The following is a 21,508-nucleotide window of genomic DNA, read 5'->3' on the forward strand; positions in this document are numbered from 1 at the left end:
TATCGTGTCAAAGCAATATTGATTATAAGTTCACAGGATTTATTTTTTGTTTACAGGAGCCCTAAACGAGACCAACTTGGACTTTTTCGCGATATCCGGACCACCGTACACAGAAATCCAACCAAACGCAACTAAAACATTGATAAACAAAGGAAACATTGCGCCAATCTACACAGAACTGATAAACAACAAGAGCAACATGAGTGGAATCGAAATAAGGGACTTGGTGATACATGAACAGGAGAAAGCAGCTGAAGATAAACTGGAACTTCTAAACAAAGACCTGATAAAACCTTTTGACTGGTCAGAAAGTGAATTCAAAAACGACACACATAACGGTCTACCAGACAGGTGGGCATTTAGCCTATACTCGCCTAAATGGTCGTGGTGAATCTCCAAGTCAATTTATCATATCGTTTTTCATAATAATTTGTTTTAATTTAATTTTAAGCCCTGAGTTCATCACTTCCAACTAGCAAATAAGAAAATTGGGACTAAAAATATTAGCACGCCTTTTTTTAAGTTTGACAAAAGCGATGATATACCTAATGATCTTTTGTTGATTCGACGCCATTCCGTTTAGACTTGAATCAAGTGCTTATAGCAAATTCTGTTCGTAGGTAATTGTATTTCAATGTTTATTTTAAGATTATTTATTGGATCTATGTTCGTTCCGTTTATGTTCGTTTGTATATTTGTCTTATAAGTGTTTTAGTTACTGTTTCTGTGTCTAGATCAGAACTTGGGTAACCACAAGGACTGTCGTCAAATGTTAGGAGAAATGACTATGCGTATTTAAGTATCAACCTATCTTCATAATTTTAATGAAATGTATGTCTACAAAATCATCTCCAAATCATTTTATCATTTCGACCAAGATTATTTTCATTAGAAATTATATTATTTGATGAATTCACAAAATGGCTCTGTACTTTATCGATGTACTTATAGAATATTTATATTTTTATAAATTATTTTTACATCTACTTACTGACTTTGTGAAGCATCAAGCTGTGACTTTAAATGTACCATGTGCCTATTTATTGTGATGTTAATAAAAATGAAGTGACTTATACATTTGATTTTGCTCTCGAAAATAAATAATTCCAACATAATATTCCTATGATTATTTTCTTATTTATTATCATTGTAATTTATAAGTAAATAATGTTCTTTTTCCTTGATTCCTGAATTGAAGTTTGAAAGGTATCTTAATCTCAAATAACTACCAAAGCAAGATTCTATCGTCTCAGTGGATGGATCGTGGGGATCCAACCAAGTAAGGGATCTCGAGTTTGATTCCAATTCCAGTCGGAAAAACTTTTCATCATTGAATACCTATACCTATTTAACAAACTGTGCACCCTTGTCTACCCCTGTGATGTGATGGGCCTCTTGTTGTATAGGAAAAGTAATAATTGGACCTGCTTGTTAGATTCTAGCTTGATGGTTATAAAATCTGTGGATATCTGACATTGCTGTCATTCAAAAACTGTTACTTTTATAAGCAGCTTTTCTGAAGTAATTTTTACTTACAGTTTCTTTAAAATATCTTATCTTTCATTGTGTATAATAATATATCAAAATAATAATACATAAATCTACCAACAAATTCCGGAGAACGACAACCATGAACTTCAATCACAGAGGTATTCTTTTGATAGGTTTTATTTTAAAATATTTAATGGTATTCGATATTTTCTTGTTTATAAGCATGATACGGGCAGTAAGAACCTACATTAACCCACGTGTGGACTTGGAAGATAATAATTATTATAAATATTTTAAGATGATGTTAAATTCTGGAACTGTCTCAGTACTTATAACTCGGTAGTTCGATTAGAAGTTGCAAAATTATAATTCACAGTAAAAATGGAACTGGGAACTGAGGCTGCGCTTTTATTTATTAGCCATGATTAAATTTAAATACGTCTTTAAAGTGGGATTTTGTCATATAATCTCAAATATCCCAACTTGACTAATTTTATGATCTAAAATCGAATAAGAATTCGATTTATTCTTATTGAGACATATTTTTATACATGGCAACACCACCGCGAACTGTCAAAATCTACCATGAGTCATATGATTGTCAATTTATTTGTCATCAGTTTGTTTTGATGTTGTATTTTGCAATTATTGGGAAGTGGTAGTTATATTTTTATAATAAACGTATAATTAACATATTTTACAATGGATTTCTTCTTTGGCAAGCAACCAACAGTCAAAGGTAAGTGTCTAGAAATTAGTTCAACATTTTTCCTTAATCCATATCATAAAGATTTGATTTGCAAGATTATTCAAGATTCCAGCTACTTAGAAACGTAATAATCACAGAATCAAGCACATTAATTTAATCTAAATAAGCCAACGAGTTGATTTAACAAAACTACGCTAACTTGGAAACAAAACTATCAAGATGGCATTGTGATACTATTTGATTATCACAGTATTACTACAAGGTCGCATCTTAGTGGCTAGACGACAAATATATTATAGGCGATGAGTAATTCTATTTTTTAACAGAACAGGTTACAATTGCGTTCTGTCGTCATTATAAAGTGTAGCAGAATTGTCTTTACAATTTACATTCCTAAGTATTTGAGAAAAAAAACAAATTAAATGCTTTAATGCTCCTAAGCTCCTTTTACGATAGACAACTAGACATATTTAAGTTTCACTCGAATATGTTGTTACTTACGCATTGCTTAAAAATATAACAATGTTTTAAACATAAACCTACATACATAAAACCTCATTCAAATCAAACATTATGAAAATAAACAAACTGATAACACATTAGTCTATGAGTCACATATCTATGAGTAATAATGACTATATCCTACATACCTATGCTTTCTCTTACAGAACAACAAAGACAAAATGATAGAGAGCTCCGCAAGGCTGCTCGGGACTTGGAGAGAGATAAAGCAGCCTTAGAAAGAGAAGAGAAAAAACTTGTATGTATTTACGTGAAGTTTATTACATTTTAGAGACATAAAGAAATTCACCATCACTGGTACTAATTCCCACTAAGCTTATGCCAAACTATAGTTAGCCGCTCCTTAGATGGCAAACAGATGATGAACATGATGGAGCGATTTGCCTACTGCATGCATCGCATTTGAGATTAAACAATGATGTTTGATTCCCAATGTTGAGATACCGTGAATAATTGTTTAATTATTGAAACAAAAGATACAACAACTTTTTTGCAACTTTTTGCAACTATTTCCACGCACACCATGAAGCTTATATGGTAGATTCTACTGTACAGTATTAGTTGTTTACCAAGCAATTACTAATTCTGTTTTATGAGATGTAGACTTCAATCCTACATTGAAAGTTTCCATCAATATGATGATGATGGCTTGTTCCATTTAGGGTATCGATAGTTAGTCTAGATCAGATAAAAAGATACTGGCTGTCCTAAGGAACTCACTGTGATACCTATGCCAAAATAAACGATTGTTTTTAAATATTTATTTATTTTTTACTTTTTTGTTTCCAGGAAAATGAGATTAAGAAGATGGCTAAAGAAGGCAACAATGAAGGTTGCAAAATATTAGCAAAACAACTGGTGCAGATGAGGAAACAGAAAGCTAGGATTTATAGTGCTAATAGTAAGGTAATGATACAAATGTTACTTATGTTAATCTCAGTAAGCTGCGTGACGTCGCAGCGTCTGTGCACGCTGCTTATGATGAAGAGTCCTTCTGTGACTTGAAACTAGTAGAGCTTTTCTTAATTGATTTATGTGAGCATAAAATCTTTATACATACATATAAGAATGCACTGATAGCTTAAGGTATATATTTTCATGTCTGAATAAAAAGGCTATAAATAAATAAATAAATATCTACATATATGTCTACTAAAATTAATTAATTTTCATTACAGATATCAAGTGTACAAATACAAAATAAGACGATGGGAGCAAACATAGCAATTGCAGGTGCGATGGGTACCACCGCTAAAACTATGGATAGCATGAATAAGGTCATGAATCCACAACAGATAGCTAAAGACATGGAGGCCTTTAGACAAGCTAATGCTAAGATGGATATGACAGATGAAATGAGTAAGTATTTATTCAGTGCTAGAGAGCCGCCCCAGCTGCGCGTGGTGATATATTATGCATGTATTATACATAAAAACCTTCCTCTTGAATCACTCTATCTTTTAAAAAAACCGCATCAAAATCCTTTGCATAGTGTTAAAGATTTAAGCATACAAAGGGAAATAGGGGCAGAGAAAGCGACTTTGTTTTAAAATATGGGGTGAAGAATGTAGACTGTCAGTTTTGGCTGTTTAGAAATTCCAGTTAAAGCTTCTTGTGCCATTTGGAAAGTAAAAGACGTATGTCATCAAGCCAGTTGCAGTCCTAAGTTTATTTTGTTTATTTTAGTTCGCATCGCTGACCGGTAATTAGTGAAGGATATTTAAACATGTGATGGTACTCAAATTATAAACAACTATCCCAAAGAGACTTTTTTTGTATACTCATTAGTTTTCTTTTTATCATGAGTACAATCACATGTTTAAATATTGTTCACTAATTACCAGTCACCCTATATAGATTAGTTCACATAGTTTGCGCACAAGTATGAAAAACTTTGCGAACTTAATTTAGCTCTTGGTCTGCAAATAAATTAACTCACCACTAAATCTTATTTCTAGATTCTTAATATTATTTTTTTTCCTTCAGTTTCAGACACTCTAGACGACATCATGGATGAATCTGGTGACGAGGAAGAGACTGAAGGCATTGTCAACAAGGTGCTCGATGAAATCGGCATCGAAATCAGTGGAAAGGTAATTATATTTTTATTTTTGTACTGGTGAAGCCTGGTAAATATCAGAAATCCTTTCAGAAATACAATAATTGGATGCTAAAGAAAAGGTGAAATTTTCGAAATTCAATTGCCACTAGTGACACAGCTAGTGAGACTTAAGATCCCATCCCATGGATGTTTTGACATTACCAAACCAAATAATATTATTTTCTCTTGGTTAAAAGATCTTTATCTTTTCCATTTTCATATTACCATTTATACTAGTATGTGGTATATACTAGTACCTACTAGTAATATACCTATTTTTAACTCTGCATCGTAAATCCTCGTTTACTTAACGTAGCAATGAGTAAATTAAACAAATAAATCTCTACTCATGGTCACTGGTAAACAAGGACGGATGGGGATAAATATCACCGGCCGCACAAATATTTGTAGCGTGTGGGGATGTAATGTGACCTTCAATGTATGGTATGGATGTGTATGTGCACCGGTCATTCAAATGTGCGGTCATTTTGGCGGTTTTTAGGGCATAAAATTTTAGTTAGTAGTATATTTAGGTTTTTGTGCTCAAATTAATAAGAGCGATTAGGTTAAAAAAGTATTTTTAAGGTCTACAAGTTAGAACTTATTACTTTATACTATTATCTCCTTTATAATGAACATTTTAATTTTAGGAGCCTCTTTATAGTATAATCACTCTAAGTATTTATTTTAATGTAGTCATTTAAAAAAAATAAGTTTATTGTTTTTGCTCGTTTTTGTTATGATAAGCCGGTAAATGACCATACAGAACACCTGATGATAAGCAACGAAACGCAACGCAAGCGTTGTTTCACGTCGGTTTTCTGTAAGGCCTTGGTATCACTCCGGTTGAGCCGGCCCATTCGTGCCGAAGCATGGCTCTCTCACACTTTAAAATAAACCTATTCCTTTTATTTTTGCAGATGGCGGGTGCCCCATCAGTGGCTCGCAACAAACTTGGAGAATCAACCAAAGATGCGGATAAAGAACTCATGGAACAATTAGCTAAGCTAAAGTCCTAGAATATTATTAACTGTTAATTATTACAAGTAAATAATATAATTAATTATCGCGCACATGAAATATAATCTCTATTTGTGAATTTATTCTTTTTTACAATGAATCATGTTTAATTTAATGTTTAAAGCAAATAAATAAGCTGTTTTTGTTATTATTTTTCTATTGTAATTATGAGTTCCGTTATTTTAATTATGGCAACTTTGTATTAATCTCGACAATAGACTGAATACACAGGAATTATTGAATTAAAGTTTAAAATTTTTGGAGTAAATCACAAAATTATAAAAAAAACACTACGTACGTAATTTAACGTACGTCAATGTATACAAAATTATAAAAAAAAACAATGTATGCCACCGGCTTTTTTGACCTGGTAAGCCGCCATTTTGTTACTTACATTTTTCATACTGGCCGCCTCGAATGCTACCGGCATAATTAATAATTAATAGTATAGTGTATTTATTATTTTGTAGATGTTAATAAATACTTAATTTGCATTTCTTAGAAACTATCGGTGTTCGAAAATACAAAAATTGTGCTGCTTTAAATGTATGATTAGAATTAATATGTACTGTTCCCGCCCTTTTCTTTTTCTTCTACACTTAATTTGAAATGAGAACACGTCCGATTTGTATAAAATTATTGTTATTATTGTTTTGTTTAACTTACGAGAGCCTATAATGTGAAAATAGAATGCTAACTGTGATATTTTTGTATTATATGCTACGGGTGAACTTAGTACGCATTTTTATTCCATATCTGATACCTAATATAATTTTCATACCATAATATAGAACTATAAGGTAAGCCATGAATTCTTGCATTTTTTTAATTTGGCGAGAGCGAATGGTTGTTACGTTTGTCATTCGTCGAGTAATCCTTTTTTGGAAATGGGATGGGGTCTCATCATCAAAGTCAAAGTCAAAATCATTTATTTCAAATAGACCAGAAAGGCACTTTTGAACGTCAAAGCAAATATAATAATATTAATAACGTCTGTCTGTCGGTCAGTCCTCTAGTGAAGCTATTTGCTCGTTCCAAAGTGTAGATTCCTATGGAGAAGAACGAGCAAGAAACTCCATAGGTTACTCTTTTTCAATCAGATTTACAATACAATTCTTGGTTACATTGTTTCGACTACTTCAACTATGAGAGAACAATGTAAAACTAATATACAGTCGAAGCGATAGAAAAAGAAAATAACCTAGAGGACAATAAAAATTAATGCAGTCCGGAGCTGACCAGTCCCAATTGACGGTGCCCGTTCTCGAACATGACATGTACACCAGCACCGCCCAACTCAACCATGTTGCAGGGAATCGAGCGATCCAATGCCCGTGCCACCGCCAATGAGACCTTTGAGTGAGCATGACAACTCCAAGCTGACATTAATGCATTCTACTAGTCTAATTTGATTTTAGTTAATTACAGGGCTCTCACATTTACAATGATTGTATAAAGTAGAGAACACATCGATCAGTCTGTAACTGTCCTATTTGCTGCGGAAATCGAATGCCTGTTCTTACACAGAGAAGGAATAAGCATTAATATCTACGCAAGCTCAATGATGTACAATTTTAAACTTAAAATTTGAAATTATAAAGTTTATCGAGTAGGTAGGTATAATGATTTATATTATGTAGACAACTACCTATTTATTCACTAATGTGTAGTCAAACAAAATGCTGCCAAGTAAAAAAATATCCGCGTCATAAAAAACAATTTAAAAGTCTTTAATGCATATTTTACGAAAGACCTTGGGGGCTAAACACAGGGTGGTGTTTTGTGGTAACTACCAAGCATTAGTCAGGTAGGTATGACGAGTTGACCGCGTCATTGATATGCAAGGGGCGACAATCATTTACTTTAAATTTTAATTAATTTAACTCCCTTTGTTTACTCTTTCGATAATGTCTCAAGAAACTGGATAAGGGTAAATTCACGTTACAGTTTAGTAAAGAATACAGCGAATGACAGTTGCTTTTAGTTGTAATTCGTAAACATGACGATTCCAGACCATCTTTTTGATGAAGGAATTAATAACACCCTGTTTGATCGTGACATGAGGCATATACAGCAAAACAAAACGGTGTACGAAAAGACTCAGCGTGATTATGTAAGTACCTGTTTTTGATTACGTAGTACCTACGTTCTTGTAATTAGATTGTTTTGCTCTTTTTCATGCATAACTTCACGCTATTTGTTCCTAAAAGGATAGCTCACTGTATAAATGTAGGAATTGTAGAAAACTAAAAACTGTAAAATAGTGTCCAGTGTATGACAACAATCTCACCCTATTGGCTCCCTTTACTTTTTGGAATCGTAACATAATTCATTATATATTAATGTATTAGGAGCAAGAACAACGGGATCTGCTATCATCTCAAGATGGAGACACGTGTGAGATCCACGATCAGTTCTACAGGGACCATAAACTACTGCTCGTGTTGTTTCGAGCGCTTGCAGTCATGCCCATCACTCGCTCTCGACCAGGTTTGAAGTTACTTTTTATGAGTTAGGTAATTATTTCTTGTGGACAATATGTGTTATTTTTTTTTGAGCGGGGTATGTCAACCAATGACTTCTTCCACCTTGTGTGAGGCGAGAGAAAGTGTCAGACTCTTACTGCCTAAAAACCAGCCCATTCCTACTCTTGCTTCAAGCCGGGTGCTTCAGTAACCCGCACGAACATGGTAGAACATCAGCCCTACTGGGCCCCATTGCTACTGGGTCGCATGGTACGTGATCCGTCGTTCGCACGGGATACGAGATGTAGATGATTATTTTAAAGATTAGTAAAAAAAATCTTATGCCAAAGTAGGTAGGTTCGTTTCCTAAGTAGGGTTAAAAAATTAAGGAGTTATTGATTTTTTAGGAAATCCTTAGTAAAGTAAAAGAAAAAGATGTTTCTTGGAAAGTCTTAGAAATTTAAATAGGAAATTGGAAGACTTCTTCGTATAATCTTATTTTCTTATTTGCAACTTTATTTTTATTTTAGGCACGATTACATTTAGCTGGAAATCCAGAGCCACGATGTACGCGGTATGTTTCTACATCGCTGCCACCGCCGTTGTTCTAATCGTGGGATATGAGCGGATAATGATACTCCGATCAATTCGACGCTTCGACGACTATATTTATGCCATTCTTTTCGTCATTTTCCTCGTTCCGCATTTCTGGATACCATTTGTGGGTTGGGGCGTGGCTCATCAAGTCGCTATTTACAAAACTAATTGGGGGAAATTTCAGGTACGTGTGTAAGTATGGATATAACTATGTATTACGTGAAACACGTGAGACTAAATAAGAAGTCTGAAATCATGTGTTACCCATATTGCCATAATTTTTTGGGAGAAAGTTAATTATGTTGCTAGCTACTCTTTGGTCTAAGCTATGTATATGTTACGGGTTCTAAGGTCTTGGGGCTTCATACTTGCTAAATGGGGACTAACCGATCAACACCATCGGTACGAAAGAAATAAGCCGCACCATTCTTTTCTTCCATACTTATACCTTATACAAGATACTTATACCTTAAGTACAAAAGAGCTGTAAGAAATGTAATGTAATAACCACGTCAATAACCACACATCTGTGGCTTAATTCCCCTTCTATTTATAGGTCAGATACTACCGGGTTACCGGCGAAAATCTTCAATTTCCCAACTTGAAGACTACAATCGTCATCATTAGCGTGGGCTGTTTGTTGCTCGCCGTGTGTTTCCTGCTCAGTCTCTGTATATTAATGGATGGATTCCTCCTGATACACACTTCAGCATACTATCATATCATAACTATGATCAATATGAATTGTGCTCTCTGGTACATAAACTGCAAAGGGATTAAGATTGCTTCGCAAAGCCTCTCGGAATGTTTTCGTAGGGTAATGTATCTGTTGTTTATTTTGTAGTCTAACATCAAATAATAAGCTAGTTAATTAGAACACTGATTATGTTTTGTCTGTTAAACAAGAGCTGTCTTGTACTAGGTGTATTCTTTGTAGCTCTTATTAGAATCGCACCTTTGATTCACCAACCATTTAAATGTAATTGTATAATATTTATTTTTTTATCTCATTATCACTAAACCATGTACAGACCTGCGGACAACCTAGCGGGTTTACCGGGGCTCCGACTCCAAGGACAGGAGTAAGAACGGGGTGGTTATTAATCAGTGAGAGTCTGAAAATCCCTCTCGCCTCGCCTAAGGCCGGGGAAGTCATTGGTGATTTTCCATGTGCAAACAATTGTATTTAGTTGAAAGACAACGTATGATACAGGAAAAAACCTGTAGTAGTGACAAAATTTTGTTAAAAAAAACCATTACTTTACATTTTATTGTAATGTAACTAACTAACTTTAATCGTAATATAACTAACTAAGTAAAATGTACTTCAACAAAACCGTAGGAGTTCTGAACAAACACATCTCTATCATTTCACATCAAATACTGAAAAATATCAGACAAAAAGCCACTGACATTTTAATTTCCACATCATCCTCGTACGCTAAAAGGTTATCTAGTATTTGGAGAAGCGATTCAAATGGGAGAGTGAGGAATATTTGCGTTTTCATGTAATATTATTTTCCAGTTAACACGTGTAATAACATTTCTACAGATGTTCATCAAACTAGTTACTACGAATAAACAGTGAGAACATTTTTCAGTGCATATACAAGGGGCGTTTGAAAAGTCTGTGCAAAGTCAGAGAGATAGCATCCATGGAGCGTATCGAGGTTATGCCTAGTTAGTAGCGTCTTAACTGGAAGACCACACACCAAGTTTCAGCCAGATCGGTCTATTTCTTTGTGTTTGGCATTCGTTTGAATCGAAATTAGTCGAGTGATTTTCAAAAAATGGACGAAAAGGAATTTCGTATGTTGACTAAACACTATTTATTTGAAAGACAAAACGTCCTCAGGAGGCTAAAGAAAAGCTTATACCTAACATTATGGAGACTCTGCACCTTCGATTAGAAGAGTTTATAAGTGGTTTGCAAAAGTGTTTTGAGAGAAGAGATCAACAAACTAGAGCAGCGTTGGACGAAGTGTATAAGCCTAAAAGGAGACTATCTTAAAAACTAAAAACGGTTTACCCCAAAAAAGTAAGAGTTTTAATTTTTGCACGGACTTTTCAAACGACCATTGGATATATTATAACAGACATTGTATATCTACTTCTTGGAATTTAGAATACATGGTTGCACGTGTAACTGTTAGAGGGTGCTCAACTAGTTTCAATTCATAACCGGGGTTCATAATCTTGTACATCTTTATGGTAATCTATTCGTGGACGCAACGCAACTGCTCGACGCCTTTTATCCCCGATAGGGGTATGTGGACTGCTCGCATTACCTTGACGGTACGAAAATGTTTTTTTGCTCATACTAAATGTTGATCGTACTCCACTATCAAGCAAGCGGACATTAGTGTTATATAGATCAAAATTGTAAAAAAGGCGTAGCCTATTACCTTAATACTAAGTTTTAGATCTACGTAATTCATAACATGTTGTTTTATGTAACTTACAGACGTTTATCCGAATTATGCTATTACTGAGTTCTCTTTAAATTTTTTTCGTGAAAACCTATAGAAAAGCCCACTAATACAGGTGGCAGCCGGTGTCCAAGACACACTTCTGACTCCATGTGACGGCTTCGCATTTGCGACCAACACAAACTAAGCAGGTAATTATTATACGTAATATATTTTAAGGCTTCGTATAACTTTCGTCAGGACGTGGAACAAGAATGTTCAGCGCAGTTGATATCTCGGTACCGGTATCTATGGCTGAACCTATCCGAGCTGCTGCAGTCACTAGGAAATGCTTATGCAAGAACTTATTCCACCTATTGCCTGTTCATGTGAGTTGTGTTTAGCTATTATGCATCCTAAGATTTATTTTTGTAGGGGATAATGCGAAAGAGTGAAGTTATGTACAGTATGCCTAAACTAACCCAGTAGGACTGATGCCTGATTCGGAACTGCGGATTACCTAGCGAGTTTACCGGGGCTCCGGCTCGAAAAGCAGGAGTAAAAACGGGGTGGTTTTTAGTCAGTAAAAGTTTGACACTCCCTCTCGCCTCGCCCAAGGCGAGAGAAGTACATTGGATGATTTTTCCCCTAATAAAATCGTTGTTTTAGCACAAATCCTATTCCAATTTAAAGAAGAAGTAAGGACCTACTAATAAACGAAGTTTTATCTTTCATTCCTTAAACTAGGTTTGCGAACATAACGATAGCAGTATACGGAGCCCTGTCAGAGATAGTTGACCACGGGTTTGGGTTCAGCTTCAAAGAAATGGGCCTATTCGTCGACGCAGCCTACTGCTCGACTCTTTTCTTCATATTTGTGGACTGCTCGCATAAATCGACCTTGACGGTATGAAAATGTTTTAGTTTTTTCATTAGATACCTACTAAACTGTTGATGATAAAACTCCATTATCAAGCAAGCGGACATTATTATATAGATCAAAAAGGCGTATATGTATTAAGTTTTAGCATCTACGTAATTCATAATATGTTGTTCTATGTAACCTACACACGTTTATCAGAAGTTCTTTTTCAATACTTTTGCCTTTGTAATTCTACAGATAAGTCATTCTTATAGGTAGCAGCCGGTGTCCAAGACACACTTCTGTCCATTGACGTCTTAGCAGTGGATAGACCCACACAAAAAGAGGTAATTTTGTAACTTATTTATATGAGCTACGCATACAGCTACGGCGTAGGTGATGTGCTACGAAATCGTAGTTTCGTAGTAATAGACTACGCCTTTTCTATATTTGGTTTTATAAAAGATTTATAAATATAAATGTATTTTTGGTATATAAGGAGGGATTTCCAGGTTGATAAGCTCATCGACCTGTCTAGTTACATATTATATTTACTGAGTAAAGATTAGGACAAGTGCAATTACTCTGCCATCTTATCTCTTAAAAGTCTTTAAAGCTCAAACTCGACCTGATTTAAAGGGAATTAGTTTTAAATGCGTGCGATTTAAAGAAGGAGTTCTTACCTATTGTGCTACTTGATTGGATTAAAGGTAAATCTACACTTGAGGCGGCCATGACGCAACATTATATTCATCGTGGCCCCGCACTAGTTTACCTAGTTATAAAATAGGTTCCTAATTACAAACAAAGTTCTACCTATAGGTAGTCAAAGCTGTTTAGTTTGACTATGAATATTACATTCAAAGGTATCTTGTAGTCTTAATAATAAAGTCCCGAGGTAGTAGGACAAGCTAACCTCAACGTAGTCAGGCAAGGAAGAAGTAGTCAGTTACAATTCAGGAACTTTGAAGTTAGAACTAATACATATTCATAAATGATAACTTATGACTTGCTGAGGCTACACCACACCACACTAGACGAGCCAGGTACTATCACGCGATATAAGCGTGCCTTACAGAATTTAGTTTTTTTTGGCGATAAAGCTAGGAGATGGGTCATTCTGATTGTAAATAATATCGCTGTCCAAATTTCAACAAATCGTCAAATACAACAAGGTATAATCATAGAAGTTGACGTGATTCTTGTAGACCTTTTTTATTTAGGGAACGATTGACATGAAACAAACACTAAATAAATTTACTCACACTAAACACAGCGATTACTGCTCTAAAACAGCACGTCTGTTGTGAAACTATGCCACATAATCTAATACTATCCTACTATTAGAAGTTATTGATTATTTCATGTTCTATAGAATCTAGAAATTACTTAGTATTTCCTATATTTTAGTTGTTTATCTAGTGGTCCTTGTGAAACAATCAGTTGTAGAATTATGTTTAAGATAGATTATGTATATAGAATTATCTTTCTGTAGAGGATTACAGTCCGTATTGTTGTCTCTCAGAGATGTCTCTGTCAAAGAGATAGGGCACGGTTATATTGTATATGGTTTAAAATTGTGGAGTCATCAAGTAAAGAGTTGTAAATTAATAATTCATAAGATATGTATTGAATTTGAAAATCAAAATTATACGAATATCATTTTCGATCAGTACTCAGATCAATTGTAAAAGCGAGGGAATGTGAAGAGTTCGTCTAAATATTAAGTTTGTTTCGCATTTAACGTTACTTAAATACTACTACTAAGTAGTGGTTTGTAACATTTAAGTGTGGCAGAGCCATGTTTTGGCACAACATTACGGAGTGATACCACGGTATCTATTTAAACGGTAAATATTATTTGTTTATTTTTCTTTGTTGTGGTTTAAGTTATAGTAAGTTGTACATATTTATTTATTACTTATCTAAGAGTACATTTATATAGTAATAGTTATTTAACTTCAACCCTATAAAAAAAAAGTTCAACTTGACTTCACATTATTACGTATCACGTGCTGCATAGCTAGCATTTCCTTATTTACTACCCCAACAGAAGTTCAATGACCCCCAGTATTATTAATCAAACGAATCATGCGTAAAAACTGCGTAAGTAATCCACTCGGTAAAAATATTTGACGCATAAATTGTCGAGGGTTTTTTATCATGATGACGAAGCAAGAATCAATATTAAGTAATGGAGTGATAATAAATCTATGTAAGAGTTATATTATTGTGATTTTCAGTTGTAGAAAAAAAAAGAAAAACTAACGAACTTTATGAGGTTCGGGATTAGTTTTTCAAGTTTTACAAACAGTTACTGGGGCTCCGGTTCAACGCAGGAGAAGGAATGGGGTGGTTTTAGTGAGTGAGGGTCTGACACTCCGTCTTGCCTCACCCAAGGCGAGAGAAGTCTTTGGATGACTTTCTCCGATCAAAAATAGTCTTACAAAGCTTAATTTTACTTTATAATAGTTTCGAATATTATCAAATATAAATTAATACGGGTATCCATTGGCGGCGCTGATCGCTTACCATCAGGTGATCCGTAAGCTCGTTTGCCTTCTATCGCATAAAAAAACACAGAATCAGTAATCTTGACTTATGTGTATGTGTTCTTAACACAGGAGTTAATCTAAGATAAATAATCAGGGAAAAATACTCTAGTAGAAGAACTACTAGAGTATTTATTAAAATGAATTCATTTAATTATTTTCAGATAGACCACTTCATCCAGGCTATAGAGATGAACCCAGCTGTGGTGAGCTTGAAAGGATATGCTCATGTCAACAGAGAACTACTTACTTCGGTCAGTTACTTATCCATTCATTGTCTATTATTTTATATTATACAAATATATCATTGAACAGTTGCACAACTGTAAAGTTTAGGAAACCTGTCCTAATTGATATTGGTCGGTACGGTGGCTGGTAACCGGCTTTCACGTTACATCCACAAATTGTTGTTTCGCGTCTTGGTGTCATGTGACCTTAAATGTTTGTAAACGCACCCACGATACAGGAGAAAATTCTAATGTAGGGCAATGTTTTGTAAAAAAAAAGAAAACGAGAAAGATTTTCAAATTACCTTTAATAAACTTATTAACATTTTGTAACCAATTATGCACACACTATTAACAAAATAATTCTTAAAATGGTGAGCGTACATTTCTGTGTAGGCAGACAATTTTATGACGAATTTGAAGAAAAGAGGCGTGTTACATTACGTCAATAGATGTAGTAAATGAGTAATTTTCAGCATCCTTTGTTATAGCCTCTTTAAACAATTTATGTCTGAGATAAAATCCCTGGGGAAGCAAACATCCTATTCAAAATCGATTGGGTTCGACTAATATCACGTTTCAAAGTATTTTTGGCAAGAAATTGAAAGCTCAGGCAACTTGTGGAGCGTTCAGCCGTCCTATTAGTGTCATGTGGTGCGCTGTGAAATCGACTAACTGACAGAATATCAATGAATACGTTTTAGATACGTGTACCTAATACTTGTGTTGGGTGAAGGGTGCTACTCCTTGGTATTGCGTATTCCACGATTTTGTGGACAGTTTTGCGAATTTAAAATGGTTGTCTGTTGTTATAAGTACCGAATAACGTAACGTCACGCCTTTTATCCCCGAAGGCAGAGGTGCTCATTACGACACGTAATGTCGTTATACAATGTACACCCACTTTTCACCATTTGTGTTATAAGTCCCATGTAATAGGTGGTGAGCCTATTGCCCTATGCGAAACAAAATTCCAGACTCCGTGCTATTACTGAGAAATTTACGATAAACCGAAAAAAGCCCAGTAATTCTCTGCCCGAGCCGGCAATCGAACCCCTTGTCCGGCAGTCGCACTTGTGACCACTCGACCAACGAGGCAGTCGTTGTAGTACCGAATAGTTTGTTTTAATCCAGTTTCTGAAGTTGTACCTACTTAAGATAACTGCCATGTATGATAATTATAATGATTTTGGTTTTCAGGCAATCAGCATGATAGCTATCTACCTGATAGTACTACTGCAGTTCAAGATCTCACTTCCAAAAGACCCTCAGATCGTTGGGACATAATTATAGGGAAGTTACATGTTTTAGCTTCAATTGTACCGTTAGAACAAAGTATAAATATTAAGATGTATGTACTTACTTGTCCAAAGTAGTAACATATTATTAGTATTTCGATAGTGTGTCACAATATATGTACATTTTCAATATCATAATGTAATACCATTTAGATACTAAGTAGATCATCAATCATCCATCGAATCTTAAAATATACCTAAATAAATGTACTATACATGTATAAATGTACTAAAATATTCATGTAAACTATTTGTGAAAAAATGTTTCATTCATTTCATATTTTATGTTTCAGCAGCAGCATTTAACAATGAAATGGATTTTAACATTTAACCAATTTAACTCGTATCTCTATTCAAAATATATACCTGCAATGTATTTTTCTTTACGATATACGATTTTTAGATTTCCACCTAAAGATTTTTTTTTACAATACACGAAATTTTAAATGTACCTAGTTTGATTTATATTTATAACAGCTATATATTTCTTTTTTACAGTAAAACTGAGAATGAAATTTAGCCTACAAGGAAGGTTTGACTTATAATTATCGTACTACATTTAAACACAAAATACATATTGTAGATAACGTCTTAGATTTAAAACATAAACAAATGAGTTAAGTAAAAGTGCTCTAGTTTTAGAGTAACATACAATAAAATATCTGCAGCTAATATTGTTGTATTTTATTATACCTCACTCTTTCTTAAGCGGTCAATAATACATACCTTCAAGTAAATAATATAGTAAGTAGTAGTATAAAAGCAATTTATAATCCTAAAATAGTTTTAAAAAATGGAGTTTTAATGTTCTATTTGTCATGTCGATATGAGGAATTTTCTAGAAATGAAATACGTTATTAATGAAGAATTTGTGTCCAAGTACTTAGGGAATGTCTCATTGGTGTCATTTGGATTAGGTACTATGAGTATATATGTCTGTCTGTTGAACGGATGGGTCTCGGGTGTCGCCCACAATCTACTCAGCAATGTTGTGACAGCTACAATGGGATTCATTAATCAACTTTTCCAATTTCCAACGAATCTATCTCTGTTATCAATAAGTTTAGGGAAAAATCCTCTTCAACGAAATTCTAATGAAGATTGTTTGATTCCTCGTGTATTACTGTTAACATGAAATTGTCTGTGTGTATGTTTAAAACGATATGTTGAGTTAGTAAATCATTTATAAGAGTAAAATGTGTTTATTTATTTCACGATTTTAATTCTATTCGAATAATGAAAATAACAAAAATCATGATAAACAAAGAATAAAACGAAATAAATTTTAATTTACAGTAAATTTTATTTTATACTAACACAATATTTTTAATTATTAAAGCTATACTGCGTTCGTCGAGTCAGCTAGCTACGTAATAAATTACACACACCGATATTCAATATACAGAAGTGCATAAAAATCTAGGCCTTTAATAAATAACACTCGACTTTATTGTATGTATAAAAATATCAATTTACTAATTGGATTAAGCTACGGTCGGCTTGCTTGCAGCTATGGCGCGCGGGCTAATTCAAAATACTATAATGACATCGAAACTATGTAAAATGTAACTTGTTGGTGTAGAAACAATAACCAAAAAATATCTAGACTTATCATCATCACTTACCATCAGGCGAGATAGCGGCCAAACGTCGGCCCATTCAATATAAAAAAAAATTCTTACTGCTTACTTTAGTATAGACTACTAAATGTTTGTTCCGGCTAATCTCTAAAATGGCTGGACTGATTTTGGCAGGACTGTTATTAGGTAGCTGATATCTTAGGCGACTGTTATTTTAGAAAAAATCAAAATCCCAAATTCTGTCAGAAGTAATTATTCTATGCGGACGAAGTCGCAGGCAACAGCTAGTCACGCCTCTGTCTCTTAGAAGTACTAACCTAGAAATAAACAACAAACCGTCTCTTACTATAATGCTTAATATGCTTACATATTTCTTCAGCTTCTAGTTCTATCACATTCATGCATCCAGTCAAGCAGGCACGCCGGTTATAAGTATGCTACACCCGGTATTATCCTCTCCAATATAAAGTCAAAGTCAAAATTATTTATTTCAAATATACCGGGAAGGCACTTTTGGATGTCAAAGAAAATATTAATATCACGTAGTTATGTATATAAATATAATTTTCAGCATAAAGATTACTATTCTTATTCTGATCCCTAGCTTCCAAACGTAAAACAATACATACTTATTGGTGAAATGTAATGCGAAATGAATTGAAAGATGTATGTATGTAGGTAATACAATACGTAAGGAGCGTGTACTTGTCCCGCATCGAACGACGCTCCGTCACGCCTATACGTACAATTTCCACGCACTACACAGTATAGTCGACCATAAAAACGTTTTACTTTTAATATTAACTCGTAGTAATTTAAACATTCAATAAGGGTGAAAATAGCACCAATCGTTTTTCAATCATCGTGTTCATTAGTCGAGAGATGTGCACTTGCACATAAGCAGTGGACATCTCTCGACTAATCAAGACGCCTGCCTTTGATTATCAAGTGGTAATCAAAGGCTTTCTCGCGATATTTATCAGAATCTGCTAGTTGAATTTGATCGCGGCTAACCGCGATCATTGAAAAATTTAGAGGATATTTTTTTAAATTCATTATTACATTTTAGAGACTGACTTCCTATACAATTAAAGCATCACTGTGATTTTCGATATTTTACCGCCTATAGTGGGGAAAGTTATAAAAAAAATATGGCAAGCATATTTTTGTAGTCGACTATACATCGTCCTATGATTGTATTACCTGCTTTGTATTTACTCGTAGGTATGTTATTTGAACCGCACTCTGTGTAACATGTTCCTACGCGAATATCAAAACGTGACGTTTAATATAAACCATTATTTTCGTAACGTGTGACGGGAAACTAACACCCAGTGATAAAATTGGAAAGAAGTTTTCTGTTGGATCTATATACAACGTCACGCCGTTTACCCCGAAGGGGTAGGCAGATGTGCACATTACTACACGTAATACCGCTATACAATGTACACCTACTTTTCACCATTTGTGTTATAAGTATCACGTAATAGGGGATGAGCCTATTGTCATATACTGGGCACAGTTCCAGACTCCGTACTACTGCTGAAAAATATTCGTAAAACCGAAAAATGCCCAGTAATTCTTTGCCCGATCTAGGTATCGAACCCGAGACCTTTTGTCCGGCAATCGCACTTGCGACCACTCGACCAACGAGGCAGTCGTTATGAATGAAATGTATTCAATTTACGTTTAAATACTTATTATTTAGTTTAAGTTACATAACTTTGGTCTTAATTCTATAAGCCTGAAACCGGCCTAAAATAACTCATATAAAAACAATATTAGATAAGTTTGTCCAACGAAAATTACAAACCAACAGAATACGGATATAATCCATTGTTTCAATGTACGCATTGAATGTGTATTTGATTGAATATATAGGATTGGCATAAATTGGATGAGAATTTTATTGAAAAGCCCTGTGGCATTTGCCTATCGATGTTTACTGGCTACAATATACAAAGGTGGTATCTAAATTACACAAACGGAAAACCTAAAATTAAATCATATTGTTCTCACGGTTAATTGAAAACGTTATGATATTTGGATATTTGTACGAGTAAGATTATTATTGGTTTGAGAAATCAGTGTCAGTTTGTGGGAAGTCGTGATTTTCGTAGAGTTCCAAGTTTTTGATTTGTTTTTGAAGTCTTTGCAAGTTTTTGCTATGAGTTTGTATTGTATAGGGTTTTAGGTACCAATGTTAGAAATTACACATTTGTATCTAGCTTTTTTTTACATTTAATAGATTGACGTTTGGCCGCTATCTCGCCTGATGGTAAGTGATGATGCGGCCTACGATAGAGCACGTCTGCCCATAAGCAACCTATTCACTCGGGCCTTGAAGATATACAGATTATACTCACCAGAAAACATAGACTCCGGCAAAGAATTCCATTCCCTAATTCCATTTCCTATTGTACAAGGAAGCTTGAAGCGAAGCACTTCGTGCGAGTGGGTGGGATATCTACCATGAAGCGATGGCGCTTCGCCGATTGTCTTGTGGTTCGATGATGAAAAGGACTGGGGGAATCATGTCTAACTCTCCAAAATGTATCCTTCCCTTGTAATGTAGCTCTTCAGAAATTCCAAGTTATGACGTAAAACGAAGTAATACAACTCGACTTGTAACCTTTTGTCTTATAAATGAAAAAAATAAGTAACAAACAAACTATTTAGTAATTTTCCTTGAACAAGAAAAATAAGCTTGTCAGCTGTGTCCCCCAAGTTTGTACTGACGCAATATAGTGACATCACTTGGTAGCGTATCTTGCGGTGATTCGTATCAGTAGCCGCACTCATTGAGCGTCAAGTGCGGTTATTAAGTGTTGAGGGCACTCTAGATAATGGGATTGCCACAAAACGCATACATTCGTCATGACACACAATGAAATGTTATCTGACCTTCTTAATTTTATTGATTTCGCTACCGGCGTCAATTTTTTCGAGTACTTTATCGCAACTATTGATACACCTACGACCTCTCGAGCGCACCTATGCTCTACTTAAAACCTATTACTATAAAGCTTTGTATAAATATTGTTAAGAGCAACGCTATTGATATTTTGATGGTTGAAATAAAAATAATCAATACTGATATCCTATGTATTAAAGCATTAACTGCTGAAAGAAAACTGTTGAAGGCAAATCCTCCGCTAAGCGTCGGTTACCAGTGTCCGACGTGGCGCTTAGCGTATTAATTACCAATTTACTAGCCCATAGGCCATACTACTGTCATTTTTCGCATATGTCCTATTTTGGCAAGCCCTTCCATTCGGGCACAAATTCAGCAGAACCAATATTATTAACTAATCCGAATAATACCTCACAAAAGCAAAGGTTTTTATGCTTAGGACTCGCTTAACCACCAAACCTAGGCAGCTAATAGCGTGCAGTACTCACGTATAAAACCTCAATCAATAGATATTAGTGAAAATTATACTTTCGATAAAAACCTTCGTGCCAGCTGCCGGCGCCATATAATAACTGGTTTCAGAAAAAAACCGATTGATATATTGCCAGTACGTTTGTTCTAATAATAAGATACGATGTAAAATGATCTAAATTGATGTTTTATAGTGTAATTAGACCCCGTTGATAAAGTACCACTTTTTAAAAGGAAAATACTTTATTTATCCGATCCGCCCCAGCTTCGTATGGGTGCAATGGTGATATA

At 34.6% G+C, this 21,508-nt stretch overlaps 3 protein-coding genes and 1 long non-coding RNA gene across 5 annotated transcripts in view; 3 read left to right on the forward strand and 1 right to left on the reverse strand.

Annotated features, from left to right (window-relative positions):
• Window positions 1-1,117, forward strand: part of LOC118268914 (putative phospholipase B-like lamina ancestor) — a 31,033-nt gene extending 29,916 nt beyond the window's left edge. The window contains exon 11 of the mRNA XM_050699901.1: window positions 57-1,117. Coding sequence (XP_050555858.1) covers window positions 57-391 — 335 coding nt within the window. The 3' untranslated portion in view covers window positions 392-1,117. The remainder of the gene's footprint in view (window positions 1-56) is intronic.
• Window positions 1,118-1,517: 400 nt separating this feature from the next.
• On the forward strand, window positions 1,518-6,578 carry LOC118268944 (charged multivesicular body protein 2b). 2 transcript variants are annotated; one of them, XM_050700061.1, is made up of 6 exons: window positions 1,518-1,649; window positions 2,869-2,960; window positions 3,512-3,628; window positions 3,901-4,081; window positions 4,709-4,815; window positions 5,744-6,578. In XM_050700061.1, the coding sequence occupies exons 1-6, from the start codon at window positions 1,631-1,633 to the stop codon at window positions 5,840-5,842; spliced, it is 615 nt and encodes a 204-aa protein (XP_050556018.1). In that variant the 5' UTR covers window positions 1,518-1,630; the 3' UTR covers window positions 5,843-6,578. The 2 variants fall into 2 exon arrangements, with proteins under 2 accessions (XP_050556018.1, XP_050556012.1); XM_050700055.1 differs by lacking the exon at window positions 1,518-1,649 and adding an exon at window positions 2,074-2,230.
• LOC126911674 (uncharacterized) overlaps window positions 6,396-21,508 on the reverse strand; it is a 41,821-nt gene continuing 26,708 nt past the window's right edge. Inside the window, exon 2 of the long non-coding RNA XR_007706184.1 lies at window positions 6,396-6,599. This is a non-coding gene — a long non-coding RNA (uncharacterized LOC126911674). The remainder of the gene's footprint in view (window positions 6,600-21,508) is intronic.
• Window positions 7,526-16,411, forward strand: LOC118268930 (gustatory and odorant receptor 22-like). Its single transcript, XM_050700104.1, has 9 exons — window positions 7,526-7,956; window positions 8,195-8,333; window positions 8,839-9,089; window positions 9,462-9,722; window positions 11,575-11,702; window positions 12,061-12,220; window positions 12,451-12,522; window positions 14,892-14,981; window positions 16,155-16,411. The coding sequence occupies exons 1-9, from the start codon at window positions 7,843-7,845 to the stop codon at window positions 16,239-16,241; spliced, it is 1,302 nt and encodes a 433-aa protein (XP_050556061.1). The 5' UTR covers window positions 7,526-7,842; the 3' UTR covers window positions 16,242-16,411.

The sequence above is a fragment of the Spodoptera frugiperda genome, chromosome 2 (genome assembly GCF_023101765.2).
Source record: "Spodoptera frugiperda isolate SF20-4 chromosome 2, AGI-APGP_CSIRO_Sfru_2.0, whole genome shotgun sequence".
NCBI lineage: Eukaryota > Metazoa > Arthropoda > Insecta > Lepidoptera > Noctuidae > Spodoptera > Spodoptera frugiperda.

What these genes read in the sequence shown, in the direction of transcription:
- LOC118268944 (XM_050700055.1), top strand. Translation starts at nt 2,194, where the DNA reads ATGGATTTCTTCTTTGGCAAGCAACCAACAGTCAAAG. An exon ending in GGATATGACAGATGAAATGA is followed by an intron (nt 4,082 to 4,708) that starts GTAAGTATTTAT and finishes TTTTTCCTTCAG; the next exon opens with TTTCAGACACTCTAGACGAC. An exon ending in GCATCGAAATCAGTGGAAAG is followed by an intron (nt 4,816 to 5,743) that starts GTAATTATATTT and finishes TTATTTTTGCAG; the next exon opens with ATGGCGGGTGCCCCATCAGT.
- LOC118268930 (XM_050700104.1), top strand. Translation starts at nt 7,843, where the DNA reads ATGACGATTCCAGACCATCTTTTTGATGAAGGAATTAATAACACCCTG. An exon ending in AAAAGACTCAGCGTGATTAT is followed by an intron (nt 7,957 to 8,194) that starts GTAAGTACCTGT and finishes TTAATGTATTAG; the next exon opens with GAGCAAGAACAACGGGATCT. An exon ending in TCTCGGAATGTTTTCGTAGG is followed by an intron (nt 9,723 to 11,574) that starts GTAATGTATCTG and finishes AACTTTCGTCAG; the next exon opens with GACGTGGAACAAGAATGTTC.